The 18,734-nt window shown below is 46.5% G+C and overlaps 1 protein-coding gene across 2 annotated transcripts in view; it reads left to right on the forward strand.

The window, feature by feature from the left end:
* Positions 1-17,123, forward strand: part of NEURL1 (neuralized E3 ubiquitin protein ligase 1) — a 123,910-nt gene extending 106,787 nt beyond the window's left edge. For both annotated transcript variants that reach the window (XM_067300207.1, XM_067300206.1), the window contains exons 5-6: positions 12,822-12,968; positions 14,304-17,123. In XM_067300207.1, coding sequence (XP_067156308.1) covers positions 12,822-12,968; positions 14,304-14,545 — 389 coding nt within the window. In that variant the 3' untranslated portion in view covers positions 14,546-17,123. The remainder of the gene's footprint in view (positions 1-12,821; positions 12,969-14,303) is intronic.
* Positions 17,124-18,734: the final 1,611 nt, after the last annotated feature.

Raw genomic sequence — 18,734 nt, forward strand, 5'->3', positions numbered from 1 at the left:
GAGATTTGGCTTTAAGGAAGTATTTAGCTGAAGCCAAACACCAGAATTTGGGTGAAACTGAGTCAAATGTCTCTCTCCAAATACTTCAAATACTGGAAGCTGAATTGTTAAAAAGGGCTTCTGCCTCGTCTAGTATCTCTAGCATGGCAGGTTTGCTACTGCTTCACTATCCTGCCTTTCACTGGTTCATATCAGGCACCAGCCTGGCCTTTCCCTTCTCTTGCTCCTCCAGCTGTGCCGTCTCCCTCCAAATCTGGGTATAGCGTCAGCCGTCTTTCAGGGGCGAATTTGTAACCCAGCAGGGGCCTGTTCCCTCTAGTGAAAGCCACCTCTCTTTATATTTTTTCACTGTGTGCATTTAAGCCAAAAACATTTAATAACAGATGAGTTGTACCAGGCACTAGCAGCCCAGTGGATTCATCTCTGTATCTCAAGTGGAGCTGTCTAGTTAGACGGATTGTTTTCCCTACTGAGACATCTCAGGGAGATGTCCCCACTGAGACGTCTGTGACCCACAGATGGGGCAGTCTCAGAGTAAAGAAATCACCCTTTTTTGGTGCCTGATTTTACATTTATAAATAAGCTTGTTTGTGTATGCAATTTGCATGCATAACTCATGCAGATGATAATAAATGGGGCTTACCGGTACACTTAGATGATTTGAAAATGTTCTTTTATTGCTTATGTTGTTATATTCACATATCTTTAAATATATCTATATTCCTTTATTGTTTCAAATTCTCACTATTAAAATGCTCCTTTTACTCAACAGAAAAAAAAAATCTCAACAACTAACAGCTCCTTTTTTAGGATGGGTAGATAGTCTTTGAAGATAAATTGTGATGAACGCACACCTCTGTCTGCAGGGTCCAATCCACCTTTATCACAGTCTTAAGTGTCCTAAACGATTTGCTTAAAGTGGACCATAGGTCTATGCTGTGAATATTTTGTGGCTATTAAAGGCTCATAGATGACAAATATAATACTATAATTTATCTCCAGGAACGCAAGAATCAAATCCCGATAGTTCCACTTGATTACATTTCTTGTGCATATTGTACATAATCCATGGCTAGCGCTGCTCTCAGCCAACACATCATTTTGATAAAGGTAGATGAAGTCAAACAGATCCCAGTCAAAGTAGGAAGATTAAATGCTCATGTATATGTAAGAAGGAAAATATCCTCAGGCCATTTAGCTGCTGGTAAGACTAAGTCATCAGACCATTACTTCCTTTCCTATGAGATCACTAATTTTGCCAGTTCTGCACAGAGCAAATAGCCTCTTTGCCAGAGGTCCTAAAATGGAGCAGAGAAGATATTTCTCACCAGAGGATCACACTCGCATCCTCTTGCAGAATTCAGGAGAGCACAGACCTGAACATTGGCCTCCCACAACCTGGGCAAACCTCCTGCTGAGCAAGATATTACTGCGTCTCTGCGTATGTCTTCCCTACCTGTTCACAAGTTCAACCCAAACTGGTACCTTCCCAGTGGACATTTTAGATAAATCCATGTTTTCCACTGAAAATCTGCTCAGTTGGAAGACTCCTCGCTACCTATATTTGTGCAACAAGATTTTCCTGGCCTCAGTCACTGGAGAACAAGCGGAAAATGGGCTCTTGTGTCTCAAGTGAGATATAAATGAAGAGATCTGAACATGCTGATGTAGCCTCACTTGAGGACAGGAGAGGACCCCGCTGGGGGTGCAGCTCTAGTAATGTCAGCTTGGGCGCAAGCTGCCATTGCCCAGTGAAAAGCTATGAGATTAGAGCTTGCCTATGATCTTTAACAGGTGCTGAAATATAAATATGGCTTTTCAGACCTGTGTTTGCAGTACTGTGGTACAGTGCAACTGCCCAGAAAACAGCTATGATGCTGTCTCCAGCACAGCACAACTCTGTAACTGCAGTAATTATACAGATCAGCCGTACGTAATGAACTCTCATCTCTGGCTTTTGCAATACAATTACAGTGTAAACAGTGATGTGCACTGTTTGCACTGCAGTGGAACAGCTTATGGCACTTGCCATAATATCTGTCATTATAATATTAGAAAATGTAAGAAGAGTATAAAGTGTTTGTCTTCTATCTAATGACAAGCTCCTTCTTCAGAATGCAAACAAGAGTAATTTTATATGATCCATCTTTTGTAGTTTGAGCTTTATATCACAGGAGAAGACATGTTTATAGTCATCTTTTCTAGCTTTAGTGGAAAATGTGAAGTTCCATATCCTTGAAACAAATGAGACACAAATACTGAAAGAGGCATAATGATAGCAAACCTATCTTATATAGCAGATGTCATTCTATTTCTGGGGCATCTCTTTTGCCATTATTAGATTAATCAAAGCACTATTATGCAGTGTTAAAGGAACGTCAAAGCTACAGCAAACTATACAATATAGGAAATGAAAGTTGCTGTTTCTACTTTCTCTCCAGTTTTTCTGCTTCTTTTGGAGGATGGAGAAGGTGGAGAGCAGCAATGCCACTCTTGCAACTAGAGAAGTTTTACTTTTGACTCAGGAAACTGGATGGCTCAGGGTTTTCATCACTGGCTGCTGCATTTCAGACCTTGAGATTAGTTATTTGGTCCTGACCCAGAGCAGGACCAAGCTCGGGTCTCTCCTGGATAGTGGCCTGACAGTGGAAGCTGACACTTGCTAACAGCAGCTGTTACACAGTATTGGAAATGCAACTTTTATCTCCTAATTTAAATATTAGAGGAGACCATGTTTACCTGGGCTGATGGTCTTACAGAGCTCTCTAAGAGATGGGACAGTGTGGGATTGGTATGACAGTAGGGAATTCTGACTTCTGCTTCAGTCTTATCAATCTGGTGTTGTAGACTGGCACTACATTTACTGTAGGGGAAAGTAAAAAAGCAGAAAATAAAGGTGAGGTTGGAAACACTTTATATTTCTTTTTGTCACTCAGCAAAGGGAAAATAATTGCAGGCCAAGCGCCTCTACAGTGCAGTGAGAGACTACAGTCATCTGTAGTGAGAGGTGGAAGGACGTCAATTTGTTTCACTTACCAAGGAAAAGATTGAGAGGCAACTTGACCACATGGAGGGAAGATAAATGAAAGTAGAGGGCACTTCACTGTAGCAGATATTAGCATGAAAATATCAAGCTGCTGGAAAATGAAGGTACACAGAGTCAAACTAGACATAAGTGAGGGTAATTAACTATGGGAACCAGCTATTGAGGGAGGCAATAGATCTTCTTGTCAAGATTGGAAGCCTTTCTGAATATTTTATACATAAGGTGCTGCTCTTAATTCTGAACTTCTATGGGTTGTGCACATAGGACAACCAAAAAAGAAAGCCAAATCGTTAGGAGACTGCATAGAAGTGAAAAAAGTGGGGTTTGCAAGTGCTTTAGGACTTCCATTGTTCCAGGCTTGTGGGTTTTTTCAGGCATCATTCCTGTATGGTAGACATGACCAGACTGTTAAAATTGATTTATTGCTTTCAGCTTTTACTTGTAAGCATTTCAGTTTGCACATGGTTTTATTAACAGCTCTGAAAGATTGAAATGAGCCAGTCTGGATATATTGGTCTGGTTTTGGTGTTGTAATCCATTTATAAAATTTAAATTGATTGACCCCATAAGGTTTTGAAATGTATGACTCATGTCTGGAGGAACTATCACAGCAACAAGTTTATATATTTAGTATTTGGGAAGCCAAATGGTTGGAGATATTCTTTCATTTTCTTGTATCTCAAAATGAATTACCAGCATGTAAAACATCTTCCTTCTTCTCTTTTATTTTGTTTTTTTTGATGTGGTTTCCCTTGTGAATTACAGCCTTTCCATTAATATTGATATTTCCTTTTAAGCAATGAAATAACTTGTTCCGTCAGCAGTTGTACTAATGAAGCTCAGTTTCTTCCATGTCTGTCTCCTTTCTGTCCACCCACTGGAATAACTCCAGGCCCCCCAGAGCAGCTGCACATTGTTGCAGCTCCCTGGATGTCTCCTAATTTTTTTTTTAGCCTGCTGGACAGCTGAGAGCCAGCATCTGGTGTGGGTAGTCTGGATTCACACCCGCAATGGGTGAATGCGGAATGCATATAGGCTAAACTCGCCTGCCTCCTTAACCATGGGCAGTGAGCTGGCGCTCTTACTCAGCCGCTGATTGCAAGATATTTAGGAATTAATTGTTGCTGAAGCTTCCAGATTCTCTTGAAATTGGTCAATGGCTCAAAATTTATTGGGGGTGGGGAGGGGAGTGCAGGAGCTGGCCGGGGACTCAAGACAGCACAGCTACAAAGCCCTGGTTCTTGGGAGCCCCCGCTACAGCAGCTGGGCAAATGCTCAACACGGGGCTAGGGCAGTTCAGGAGGGCACCGCAGGGCAAAGGTGCTGGCAAAGGGGCTCTTAAGTCAACACTGACATTTGGCCTCAGCTGCCTGCAGCAGCGATGTGCAGAGACTGGCTGGGGTTTGTCCCATTACAGGCAAGCTTAACTGAAGCTGTACCCGTTAGGCCTCTTCCTGGCAGCCCAGCTTAGCAGCCAAGGCCTGTTCCCCGGAGGTGTTTCCCACGTTGCGATGCAGCCCTTGTCCTGAGGAACAGGCTGGAAGGAGTCACAGTTTCATGAGCCCCTCATTTACCTTGCTAATGTATATCCTGCAGCTGCTCTCTCCAAATTAACTTAGAGAGGGGTTGTCTCCTCTCCTCTTGGGTCTCTGCTGAGGCAATTGTCTGGCCTGATTCTCCTAAGAGTCTGCAGGGTTTTTTGGAAGCTGAGCCCGTCTTCCCCCCTCTCTTCCCAGACTTTTGCCTGTTCCTGTGGAAACAATTTTCTTAGCACTACTGCAGGTCCTGTGATTGCTCCCTGACTGTCCTGGGACTCCAGCATTGAGCATGCAGAATACTTAAATGATTATCGGTGCGTACCGTCATTATACATGGTGCCCATGGTGCAGACAGCAGGCAGTGGAAAAATATCTCACACATGCAGGGAGAATCCAGGATTTTGGTTCTCCAGCTTTAGAGTCATAAACTCCTCCCATTTGAGACAAGATAGCTCTTTGTAGTAGTGAATCACACCCCTCATCTCAGATGCCGGGTGCAGCCCCATTTGGGATCTTGATCCTTCTCTGTCTTAGTTCATTCCAGTGATGTGGAAATTGCCAGTAGTCAATGAGTTAAAATAAATACAGCACAAGAGAAGCCTGATAAATGCATAGCATTTTGCACAGAAATGTATATAATGAGTCTCTTCCTTTAACAGGCGTTCACTTAGAAGTGCCCCAGAGTTTTATAGTCCATTTTTTTTGTTTTATGTATGGAAAATGGACTCATTAAACTGATAGGGATTAAACAGGCCTGTGTTATGTGGCACTTAACTGCCTGGAGTTGGTGTTTTATGGCTTTAGAGGGTGGGGGGCGGCAAGGGGGTTAATATTTAGTGCCTCTTGGAAAGAAATTAACTTGTATTAAGCCACCCCCTCTTTATAAACCCTCCGATCATGCTTGGTTTTATCTTTCTTTGGAAATAATGTACACATTACTGATGTTAAGTTGTAAGAGATACACAAGAGTATGCCAGCTTCTGTAACTTACTGGGCTTGATTCTAGCACTGCATATAGCTCTCTATTCACCCTCCTGGTTTATATTCAGTGTTTTGAGAGAGAATTTGAAAGAGAAAGCTGTTCTGAGGACAGGGTGCTTTACAATTTACATCTTGGAAAACTGCACAGTTGCAGTGAGCTGGATGCGGTCAAATAGTTATTTCTTGTGGGAAGTGCCAGCAATGTCAGAGTTAATACCTGCTCATGGCACCTGTGTGCATCCTGCTAAAGATCTCATCACACATGACACATAATTAACCCACTCTTGCCATGGGTAAGTAAATGAGCATTTTTAGCCTAACCTGAATACTGAGGTGTTAGCCAGCATCTGGAAAGTGAAGCCCTCAAGGTGAGATATTAATGGCTCTCTTCCAGTATTTGGTGTGGATTGGCAGGCTCTGCTTGCTGAAGCTGCAAACCAGGAGTCCCCCCTTCTTGGAGACCTCAGTCCTGTGGCTGAACTTCTGTGCCTAGGTACTGTAGACAGTCCTTGTGTCTGCAAATGCACCAGCCTCTCCGGGAGTGTTTTTGGGAGCAAAGCTACTTTCCACCATGACTGGGTAAAGCACACTGATCTCTAAGTGACAGCCACGGGATGTGGCCTGCACATTAACTCTCCGCAGATGTCTGCAAATGTCTCTCCCTCTGCACACTCCCCTCCATGAGAATAATAATTAATAATCCCTGGATGCAGTGAGAAGTTCATAATAAATGATATATAGATCTGCCTTATCCCATAACGCCTTTGCCTGGCTACAGTGAATATACAGGTTACAGGATCATTTACCAACCTCTTTGAATTACACCTCATCTGTCAGGAGAGATAATATCCGCATATTCTTTGAACTAACTCTGGCATGAGTTAGTTATCCTGGCTACTGTGAGAGCAACAAAACAGGCTAAACACTTTCTTTTCCTTTGTCAGATGCCTTTTCATCCAACAGAAAGTCCCATAGAAATTCAGAGCAGTGCTGGCAGGAAAAAGATAAACTGTTTGTTTCCTGTATGCATCTGCCACCCTATTTATACATATCCCTGCTGGAGGAGCACTGAGCTTGGAAGTGCTGGGTTAGGCAGTGGTTTTCCTTTTGCTCACAGAACCATGTTTGCTGTGGTCTCCCAACCACTCTGAGCCAAATAGCCTTTTTGAGATGGGGTGGAAAAAGTCATTGCTTTTGGACAGATGCATTTTTGGTCAGGGTAATTAATACTTGTGATCTTTTAGAGGGCTTTTTGTTATGTTGTTCTTAAACAAGATGAAAACTCCGACTCTTGCTTTTCATGTGGTTCAGCTACTTAATCCTGGCTCTTTTTTTACCATTGGTAGACCTAAGCATCCATCTGGGTGTTTTGTTGGTCTAATGTTTCTCCAACTGTGACATGGAGCCCTATTGGGAAGGTGAGGAAGGTTAAGCTTTTCTGCTGAGAGGGACATGAGGACTGCGAGAAGATATTACCACACCTTTATAACTATGCTGGCCACTCTTTCACTTAAGTTCAGCTAGATGCTTATTGCACGGTGTCTTTGCCCTCAGGATTTTGCAGGATGAAGTGCTGAGTAAATGCTGAACTTCACCTTTCAGGCCAAGAAAGATACCAACTCACTTGCAGATTTGTCCTGTGCTCTTTGCCTTCAGACAGCTCACTGAGCTTGGCCTGTGAGTGCTGAAAGATCAAGAGCTCCTGCAAGTGTCTGGAGTTGCTGGTGCTTTAATATTCCCTCAGCTTAACTGCAGTATGCATATTACTGCAGCAGAGTAATAGACCTGCTGGTGCCATGCTACCCTTCTTAGCACAGTGGACAGCAATGCTCCAGTGAAGCCCTAAAGCACACTCCTTGTCTGGTCCACCTGAAACTGTAAACTGTTGATCTCGTGAATTGGATCCAACTTTTACTTCCCTAAACAGAGGTTAAGTCTGACACCCTTCTGCAAATACAGGCCTTTTGGTTTTGCATGCAAAATCTTCCAGGCTGCTTTTTGACTTATTTCTGGACATTTGTGTAGCATAATGCAAAATCCTATATGTTTTCACAGTCTTGTAAAGAACAAAATGTAATATTGTTCTGTTCAAAACAGTTGTAAAAGCCCCAGGAAATATTTGAATGCAAAAAGCCCCATGGATTATCAACTGATGTCAGTCACCTGAGAGGCAGAGATGAGCTGCAGCCCAGAGGCCAGGCTGCCAGCATGGCTGGCCACAAATGCTGAGCTCAAGGGGAAGGAAGCTCTGTTTTCTGGTCAATGCAGTATTGTTCTCATCACCGTGGGAACGTAACAACTTGCTGTGTAAATACACATGTTTTGTAGCATACAGAAGTGATGGATATGATTACATCCTTCCCTAACATTATTGTTGACTTTTAACCACCATGTACCCAGACAGCTACAGGTGCTTTGTTCCTTTGTTTTAGTGTGATATATTCAAAAGGTAAGACCTAAGTGACCTACTTCTACCAAAGTCTGCATTCTCTGAAGTTAAAATTATATCTCTACCTTTTTCTGTAATGGGAGGATGAATAAGGAAAAAATAAAGTGGGAATGTTCTATACCAGTTACATCAATGAGTAGAAAAATAGGATGTATATAGAAGATTTTCTAGCAAAAAACAAGAAGAGCCAAAATTCAGGTGCCAGTACTACTAGATTCTTCCACCTGGTTATTTATGAAGGTAATCATATACTAGGGGTCATTATAAAACCAAAGATCTGTAGTAGATAAGGTTAAATCCATTAATCCAGTTGTCATTATTCCAGTCCCAGGAATGGCTCTACATCTCTATCACCTCTTTCAGGAATAGATACCAGAGTAAGAAATGCATTATGAACACCATAAATTGGCAGTCTTCCAACCTCCTTTGATCCAAAGAAAACAATAATAAGGAAGCAACATGCTCTTTGACAGTACTATACTTTTCTCTCTTTCCCAGCTGTAGCTTGAGTCTGGGACTCCTAACATACTGCTAGTAATGTGTTGGGGATAGCTGCTTCAGATTCATGGCAGCTACTCCACTGCCCCCTGCTCTAGGCCACAGAGGTCCCCCAGGGATTTACTTGCATGTTAACAAATGCCTCTGAGCATGTTCAGAAGGAGAGTGCAAACTGCACATTGCTCTTACCCACCTGGTTTTGTTGTGGTAGTTTTCTGATTCTTTCTCTGGGGCCTGTGCAGTAGTAAATAAGTCAACATAATCACTTTGCTATGAGAAAGAAATGTAGAAATACTATTTTTATAAATGAAAAAGAGTTAAGGGGGGGAGTTAATTGACTAATTTCCTGTATTTTTAGGGAGCATTGCCATTTTATCTGGCCTGTTTCCCAACTGAGATCCTTCAGCAGCACAGTTCTCCCCAGACAGCTGCCAGTAAGAGTGATGAGGGAAAAGATGTTTGCTTAAAAGCTGGGATGGCCTAAGGAGAGTGGATTGCAGTTTTCTGGGAAACCAGCCTGTCCACAATAGACACGAGAGCCAAAAGCATCTCTGTGGGCCACAGCTGCTGTGCTTTGCTCACAATTAGGACTTTCTGTAAAGAGGCGGTTATGGATACAGAGAACTACTCTCATAAAAGTCATAGATGCTGGATGGGATCCCAAGAGATGACCTACAACACATTCCTGTTCTTCTAGAGCTCTAATCACAGAGATGCCACAGTCTCTTGAGCAGCCTGACTGCTTTTCAGTGCTTCACTATCTGCGTAATGTCTAATGTGAATGTCCTAGGTGTCTGAGCCCATGATTTCTTGTCCTGTCCAAAACTTTCACAGAGGAGAGATTGTTTCCTCCCTCATTTTAACAGCCTGTGAAAACTGTTATCATCTTATAATCATACAACAGTTTTGTTTGGAAGGGACCCCCTGGGAGTCACCTTGTCCAACCTCCTGCTCAGAACAGGGCTAACTTCCAAGTTAGCTCTGGATCCTGTCCGGGCAGACTTTGAGTATCTCCAGGGACAGAGATACCACAGTGTCTCATGGCCCCGGTTCTGGTGCTTCTAGACCCTCGTATGACTCTGGATTGGTGTAGCCTTCTTATAACAGGACAGCACTGTTGATTTATGATCATCTACTGACCTCCAGGAATCTCCAGACCTTTCTCTGTAAGACAGCTGTATTTCTAATTGAATGGTCCAATTCCCTGTCCTGTACTTCAGTAGCTGATCATCTCTGCCTAAGTAATATTTTGCGTTTGATCCTATTGAATAGCCTCCCATTTATTTCTGACCCAATTTCCAGTTTGGCAAGATCATTTTGCATTATAAATGTTTCCTCCACCATACTAACAGTCTTTCCCAGCATGATGTTGTCAGCACATTTGATAATCATACTCTCTTTTACTGAAAATATAATATTCTCTTTCCTTTTGTGCGTGGATGTATAGGTTCATTTGTTTGCATCTCTCCAATAGTGATGATACAGAAGTGCAGAGAAACAGTCAATCCATGCTGGATTTTGTTAGTGCTACAAAGATAAAATAGCAAATAGAATTGATTGAAAATCCATTTAAAGGCGATCCCAGTATGTTCAGCATGTTTGAGATCAAGATCTAGCAGCAGAGACAAGTTATCTGGAGCCTTTACAGAGAGGAAGAATGTTTCTAAATTAGTATTTAAATTGATTTATTTAGAATTATTTACTTTTTAAAATCATGGTTTGAAAGCTAGTTCTTGGTGGGAGCTCTGTGCACACAATGAGCATGTTTGGCCTTCAGCACATGTGTCTGGTTTTAGTTAAGCCAAGCTGGCCACACTCATTCCACCCTGCCCATGATCTCATTCCACGTTCCTTGTCATGGTATCTGCACACCATCCGGCAATATATTAACAGTGTGAGTAACGTGTCATATGCTGATTATTTTGTCACTAAGGGAGAAGTTTGTCTTCTCTGGTAGGGAGTTCAGATTGTTTTAAACAAAGCTCCATACTTCTGCTGGAGAAAGTCAAAAAGTGTGCTCTGCACTAGGAGAAGGAATTGGGAAGGTGGCTGGTCCTTGGTCTTCAGTAAGGCTGTTTTGGGACTCAGACCAGCCGCTGAGCCAGAGAAGATTGTGTTTCCTTCACCAGTGAGCTCTCCTTGCACTGTGGAAAGATCCTTTGTACTACTGCCAGTGTTGTTCATCAGTTCATACTCTATGACACTTGGGGCATCTCCAAATTCTCCTATTAGCCTAGGGAAAAAAAAAAAAAAAAGCTCTTAATAGGCTTTATTTTGCATTTAAAGTGACCGGGCTGGTATTAGAAATGCAACATGCTGCGTGCAAGCTGAATGGAAGCAACATCTCCAGGCTGCAGGGAGGAGAGGGAAGGCTTGAAAACATGTTCAGCTGTTCAGTGTACACATTTGGTATGTGTGCAGTGACCGAGCTGAAATCTGTGCCCCTGCTGGGTCTGTTTACAGTATGTGTTACCCACAGGGCAAGTTTTCTGCTAGGGTCATCTGTCAGATTGGAAAGGAAGGGCCATTGCTAGTGGCTGTCATTAGAGGCTGCACTGTTCTCTGTGCATACTTAGTGAGCCAAACTCTAGCCTCTGCTCCCGTCTGGGCGATAAACAAGGCTGCTTTCTACAGCATCTCGTGTGAGGGCCCTGAAGCCCTTTACAGAGGCTAAGTCAACCTCAGACTGCACCCCTGAGGAAAGCACTCCTCGTTTGAACAGTAATGAAACTGAGGGACTGAAGGTTGAAGTGATTTGCCTGTTGTCCCATATGCGGTCCTCAGCGCAGATTTAGACCCAAATACGGTCTCCCCAGGTCCCTGTGCTGCACTTTAACCACTCAGTCTTGTTCTGCTAAAAAGGGCAGGAAATTCTGGCATTTGCTGCTGCTCTGCTTTTGGTTTTTGCTCCATCTGAAGTTGGCACTTGGAGTCCCAGCTTCCTGGATTTGGTCCTCATTTGCCTCTCTGTAAATAGGAACTGAAGGACCTGTTCTGGTTCATGCACCTTTTCCTGTCCTCCGACTGCTTTTATCCTCTGGAGAGTAGCCTCAGACTCATCAAGGACACTGTGGAATCAAACCCTCTGTGTCTCTCTGTTCCTTATATGGTAACAATGAAGAAGTCTAAGCATTTTAGCTCCAATTTGGAGCTACCCCACTTTTTTTTTCCCCAGCTGGGGAATGAGAAACTTTAAAACTGTGGACAAACTAGTTCTTACCACCAAGAACCTATACCTTAGTTCATGCACTTGTGTGCTACTGCCTCACCACTATGTTTTTACTGAAGTCCAGACTGCATGGTTAGCAATGAAATCCCTTTGCAAAACCTTTGCAGCAGCCAGAATTGTAAACACCCCCCCCTGAGCTTTCCTTCTGGAAGCGGATTTAAGTTGCTTGTTATTGTAACAGCAGTAGAAGAAACAGGTTGAGATGGAGGGAGGATGCAAGGCAGGCTCTGGAGCAGAACTGATTTCTCTGGCAAACAGTGCACTAACACAGAGCTGATGGTGGGCACTGTGAGCAGGAGGCAGTGGAGCTGGGAACTCCTAGAAAAGAGCTTCAGGGGTTCTGCACCCTTGAGCAGTCACATCCAGGCATACAGGGAGCAGAAGAAATGTTGCTGATTTCGGGGGCGAGGGAAGCATCCTTGTTCAGCCCAGAGCCAAATGCATTTTGGTCACTTTTCTCTTGGCCTGAAGAGGTGTCTACCCAGATTTCTGTCCTCACCTGCTATTCTCTCCTTTGAGGCCACCATACACAAGAGGCAGAGCAGTGAGTAGACCTCAGGTTTTCCTGACTGCCATGCCCTCGCGTTCATCTCTGGGAAGCCCTTTGTGTGAATCTGTTGGAGCCTGGGATGTATTTTGCTCTGGGTTAGTAGAGAGTGCTTCAACAAGGTGATATGTAATTGGGTTGGAGTCCAGCCCAGCCCACTGCAGGCTGTGTCTCCCACTGGCTACAGGCCCATCGCTGGCTATAGTGCTAAGGGTGCACATCAGGATGAAACCATAAAGGAGGTAACTGCATTTAATGACTTGTGATACTTCAAAGGGCAGAAGCAAAGGGTTATGAGGGCTAAAGAAACTCCAGCTAATTTCAGGGGCTGTGAAAGCCCGATGACTCTTCTGGGCCAACTAGTAGCATTTGGAAAGGTGTGTGAGTTTTTTTTCTTTCTCTCTTCCCTAGATTTAAGGCTCATGAGACATGAATCCTGACAAGCACTGAGAGCTGCACCCTGTGGCTTACCCCCACTGCCTTGGGCAAACTCTATTTAAAAAAATAACTGGGTTTCTTTTCTCGCGATGCAGGTTCCACCATATTAGCTGAGCGGCTGGGGCTGTCCACACCGAGCTCGCCCACATCAGCACCAAATTCACCCACCGTCCTTTGTAGTGGCGTCTCTGACCCCATATTATCTACATGTGGCTCTGGCCCACTCTGCAGCTCCATCAGTGGTAAGTTTGGTTGGATTTCCACACACCCCCCCCCCCCCGGGCTCCTTTCATTTGCCTTCCCTTGCCCACTCTTGCACTGCCTCACTTCACAGTCTTACGCTTATCTCCCAGAAGGGCTCTAAAAGCACAGTGATGGATGGAGGCTCCTGTCAGCTCCCCTGGGGAGGAAGAGAGAGCCTCTGCAAAAATCTATTTTCTGTCTGTTTTACGTGGAAGCTGCTTAGATGCCTAGACAGCAATATTTCTCCAACCGCTTTCCTCATGAAAGGTCCCAGAGGAAGCAGCAAAGTTTTTGTGTTATGTGCATGGCCCTGTGACGCACAGCTCCCTCTGGAGAGCTGTGTAGCAGTGACATGATGCACATTAGCTTAGGCTAGAGCTAGGAATATGCCTAATTCTCCCCCCATTTTTGCTCTCCACACACCTACAGTACCTCCCTCAGAAAAAGTCAGTATCGATATTTCTAATACCCTGACGAAGTCCAGTGAGCTCTAAATAAATGTACATGCAATAAAAAATGATAAGGTACACTGCAGCGTTTTTAAAACCCCAAGGACCTGTGTGATCCTAAGGCATTGACGGTGGGACGTATAACTTACCAAGTCCTTGTCACTGCTGTCCACACCAAAGTTGTTTTTCTCTGAAGGTACCTCTCGGTGTCAGATCTAATAACTGGTGACAAGCAAACATTCAGATTTTTAATGGCTTTTGGGGGAAAAAAAAAAAATTCTTTCATTATCTTGCTACCTCATCTGGCTTCATTGGGAAACCTAGTCATAGGTGTGGGACGCGCCTAATTACTGCAGTCCCTTGTAGCTCTGGTAGCAATGTGCCCACTATGTGCTAGGTGCTGTCCATGTGGTACCACCCCACTCCCGTCCTGAAGGAGCCACGTGGGGTGGTTTGCAGAAGAGCACAGTGGGCCCACGTCCCTGGGGTGGCCCTAGAGATGAAGCACTGATCATCTCATCAGCTGCTGCTGCCATGTGCTGCCCGGCCTCTGCCTTGTCAAAGCAGACAGCTCTCACCACCCCTTCTAATTTGTCCTCCTTCATTAATGTTTAGACAGCAGTATGAAAAAAGCGAAACTGCTCTTTGTCCTTGCTGCCGGGAACAGCTGTGTCTTGATTTGCTCTATGTGGGCGGCAGATCCTGGCGGACACGGCCGCTCTGCTGCCCTGCACCTTGGCATGTGAACATGGGCTTGTACCTGAGTGGGTGAGCGGCAGGACCCTGGTCCTGGAGCATCCATATCGGCCAAGGCACCATGCAGCTGGTGCTGGGTCAGCAGTTACCTTTTATGCAGCATGACTGACCCTGTTCCTTGCATTTCAGGCACGGCGCCCAACTCTCCAGTCAGCTTGCCTGAGTCACCCATCTCCCCGTCCGTCTCAGGGCCCTGGGGAGACGAATGCACCATCTGCTATGAGAACATGGTAGACACGGTCATTTACTCCTGTGGACACATGTGTCTCTGCTACTCATGTGGGCTGAAGCTCAAGAAGATGGCCAATGCTTGCTGCCCCATTTGCAGACGGGCCATCAAAGACATCATCAAAACGTACCGCAGCACTTAGAGCAACAGCAGATGCTGCTGTGGGACCAGGGAGGCGGCGACAAGGCTGTGAAATGACACAGGTCCTGGTCTCTATTCATCACCTGGGCAATTCAACAGCCACTACCGCCCACTGCCCCGATCCCCTCTTCCACGGACAACAGACAAGACCAGCTTAGCAGCTGCTTTTCTGCCCTCCAAGCAAGCCCTGGGGCTGAATGCCCATGCATCAGGGAAGTCATCATGGACTGCTCTCCCCCTTGGATTTTAAAATTTTATCTCAAAAAAAAAAAAAAAAAAAATAGCTGGAGCAATCGTCCCTTTTCTACACCACGCACAGAGGCAGGGAGGCTTCAGTGCCTAGCAGGGACACAAAGCGGGAAGCGGTCCGACGCGGCACGTCTGCTGCCGAATAGCCGCAGCGTGCAGCGGCCAGCTTAGCAGAAGAGGAGAAACAAGCAGCACGTTTCTGCGTGCAGCTTGCCCGACCGTAGGAAACCCCCCGAATGGCCAGAGCGAGGCGAGCTTTGAACCAGGGAGAAAAGCGCAGAGAAGGTGTTCAAAGCTAAAGGACAAGGACAGGGGGGCAGGTGCAGATGAAAACCTAGAAATCGAACTGAGCAGCCCCCGGTGACGTCTCACGGGCTGCCCCCAGCCCGGCCCATTGCATGACTAGCAACCCTTCTCCCCACCCCACCCCACCACCCCAAATTTCCTATTGCTTGTCCCTAGCGGTCTCCACGCGGCACAAGGAGTTCAGCGGCGTTTCTGCTCGCCTGGGCCTGTGGCAGAGGGAGCCGCAGCTCCCTCCCCCAAACCGTCTGCTTCTGAGGGAGACCAAAAAAAATGAAAAGGAGGAAAAAAAAAAAAAAAAAAAAGCCCCACTGGGGAAGAATGTATAAACCCACATGTCTGCGGGTCTCATTTATTGGTAACTTTATCACTGTGCTTTAAAAATGAAAATAGCCAGGTGGTACTTCGCCCTCCACAGCCAGCCTGCCGGCAGGACATGGCTGTCCTTACATGTTACAAAGGGAAAAAAAAGGAGGGAAAAAAAAAATTTATGTAGCTTGAGGAGCTTTGTTTGCTTTGGTTTATTTAAATACCCCCCCTCTCCAGCCCCAACTGGGCGCCCCGCTGCCGCCATGGCGGGGCTCTTGGGCCTGTAATGGTGGCCCCACCGTTGCCGTGGTAACGGCCGCCATGCTGGCTCTGCTTGGGCCTGGCCCAGGCTGCTGGGCCTTCGGGGTGTCCCCAGCCAGCTCCCCTCCAGCCCCGGGCGGCCGCCCGCTGCCTCCAGAGGCCGGGCAGGAGGAAGAGGCGGCGCCACAGGCCCAGGGCGGCGAGGGCCATGGCGCAGCAGCAGCAGCAGCGTCAGTTGCCGCCATTTTGCACGCAGCAGTGCTCCCGGCAGTGGAGATGCAGCCTCCGCGCCTGGAAACCACCCTCCCCAGCCCCGCAACGGGGGGAAAAAGAAAAAAAAAAAGATGCTAAAGATGCTTCTAGCCGGAGGTGGCCCTGCAGAGCCTTTCGCCGGCGGCGCTATTCTCACTCTGTCCTACAGCAGGGGTCTGTGGTTATTCCCCACCTGCCATGGGGAATACTTAACTTGAAAGCTGATAATCTGGTTACAGGGATTTTGTGTGTGTGTGTGCGTGTGTTTTTTTTTTTTTTTTTTTTTTTGCTTACCTCTCAAGCACACACTTACGGCCAGGGCCCAAGCCCAGCACGCCGGGCTGGCACGCGGCAGCTTGTCGAAAGCCCTGGACCTTCCCGGCGGACCCAGGACGCCTCCTCAGCGCGCCGCTCGGGAGGCTGGCCACCAAACTTAGCGCAAGCCCAGAGCAGTCTCTGCGCCCGTGCCGGGAGCGCGGCCGAGCTGGTCGGGCGCAAACCCAACCTCCAGCTCGCCCAAGGACAGGTAGCAGCGAGGAGCCTGTATCAGTAGCTGTTAAAACTCCAGTGCAAAGACTTGGGAGCAGAGAAACCCAAGGGGTAGAAACATGAAATAGCGGATGTGGGAAAATGTGCAATAAGCAGCCTCCCGAGCCTCCATCAAGCCAATGGGATCGGTTTCCTTCTGTGCAGGGCAAGCCAATGGGTACATTTTATTTTTCAAGAAACTCCGTCCATGGGTACCAGTGCAGTGGTGTGAATTCCCTTTTCACCTTTTGAATTCAGAGTGTTCTAATATATAACCGTGTTTGTTTTACTGTGGACCAAACTCTAGCAGTTAGCAGCAGCTGAAACCTCCCCCAGCATCCAAGCTCAAGAATTGGGATTCAAGTCCTGCTCCTGGCCTCAGCTGACTGCACCAGCCCCCAAAGCACAGCTGGCCTCAGGGTACAAGCAGGCAGGAGAGGAGCAAGGCTCTCTCCAGGGAGAAAAACAGCAACAGCAGTAACAACAATGATGAAAATCCTAACATTATGTTTTGTTTCACTCGTGTAGGTTTCCCAAGTACCTCCGTGTTCTTGTGTCATTTGCATTTCATTGCTTTACTTTAAGATGTTTTGTGTTCTGTTTAAAGAGAAGAATAACTCATTGTGAAAAATTGGATAACTGTGATTGTGAATAAAGTTGATTTAGGTATCCCGCAACAGCATGAGCAAATGAGTACTCGCTGCTTGCACAAGAGTAGCCAAAAGATGATGGGCAGCACAATTTAGAGAGACTGAAGAACGAACAGTGACACGGGCCCCTTGGAGGGGTAGAGGGAGGCAGCCAGGTGGAGAGGGTTCAGGCTTTTCTCCAGTGCTGGAGGATGGGAGGGATTTGGGGGGGAGGGGGGGGAGCTGGCTGCAGGGCTCTGCTCAGGAGCACACCTACATCCTAGTTACATGAGTTTTCCCTCCCATCCTTTTGTTTAACAGGTCACCAGATGAGAGATGCTGGCTGAATTGCTCCTGGCACAGGACATATTTGAGTTGGCATCTTCTCCCTCCATGTGGGTGCTCCATCTGCTAAGGGATAGGGACTGCTCATGAGAGGTGGCCTCAACCTTTCCAACTGAAGCTGTTCCCCCCCCAACAGGAGGAAGAGACACTTCATGCTTTCCAAGCTTGGTGAAGCTAGGCCACTTCTGCACCCCAGCCTTCCCCAACAGCAGCCTGAAGAGTGCTTGGCTGTTGGGGCGAGCCAAGCTTGCATATACTTGTGCTTGTATGAGCAGAGCCATGCCCAGGTCCTGCTTTCCCAGAACCAGGAGGACCTCTAGTGGGTTTGGATAGCCTTCTCCTGCTAGCAGTGTGGCTGCCTGGCTGGAGCACTCCTGGGTGCAGGAAGCCTCCTCATCCCATCTGGAGCAAGCAGGAGAGCTGCACAATGCAGACTGCCTTTAGAAACCGAAAACAATCCCACAGCCAGGCAGCCTGGAGACATGCTGAGCCTGAGTGCCATAGTGTACTAGGTCAAGCGAAATGCTAAGGTGTTGGGCCAAGCTCACACTCTCCTGTCTCCCGCAATGAGAGAAAAGGGACAGGGCAGGTGTGCCCAGTGCCCCCAAATGCAGCCTGGGCTTGGTTTTTCCCCTCCCTGCATTGCCTTGTGCAATGTCTCCAGTAAGCTTTGTGCACCAGTTTGAGCACATTTGCTGGAGTCATTCTGCCCTGAGCCTCCTCTCCAGGCCACCATCCTTAGCTCACCAAATACCAAACCAGGGCTGCAGGTTCACCATCATACATAGGCTATTTCTGCTGCATGTTCCTCTGCCAAGATGAAACCTTCCCCAACAACAAGGGGTCCTGCTGCTGGAAAGTACCTACAGCCCTCTCCCAGCTTTTAAGGCACTTCCCAGGGCTTCCCCAGTAGAGCTCAGGTCTGCAACTAGCCGCAACACTGCTAGCCTGCAAGGCTGGAGGCCACTAGCCTCCCAGGGAGGGGGAGGAAGAGGAGGAGGAGCAGGAGGAAGGAGGGATGCACCTGAAGTGGTCCAGGCACGGCAAAGGTGCTCCGACATCGCCACCTGCTGATCCGCGCCTGCAATGGCACACACATCCTCTAGCAGGATTTTTTTCCTCCCTCTCTTAAGAGCTGATTTTACTCCTTTTCACAAAGACTCGTTTTAACACAAGTGGGACCAGGGAAATTTAGTCTGGGGGTGGATCTCAAAAATGGGGAATTAACAGTGAATGGGTTGTGTTAGTATATTGTGATGGTATAGCTCCAGAAAAAACAGTTCAACCCTAAATTGGCTTGTGACAACCATGTGA

This window comes from Apteryx mantelli, chromosome 7 (assembly GCF_036417845.1).
Source record: "Apteryx mantelli isolate bAptMan1 chromosome 7, bAptMan1.hap1, whole genome shotgun sequence".
NCBI lineage: Eukaryota > Metazoa > Chordata > Aves > Apterygiformes > Apterygidae > Apteryx > Apteryx mantelli.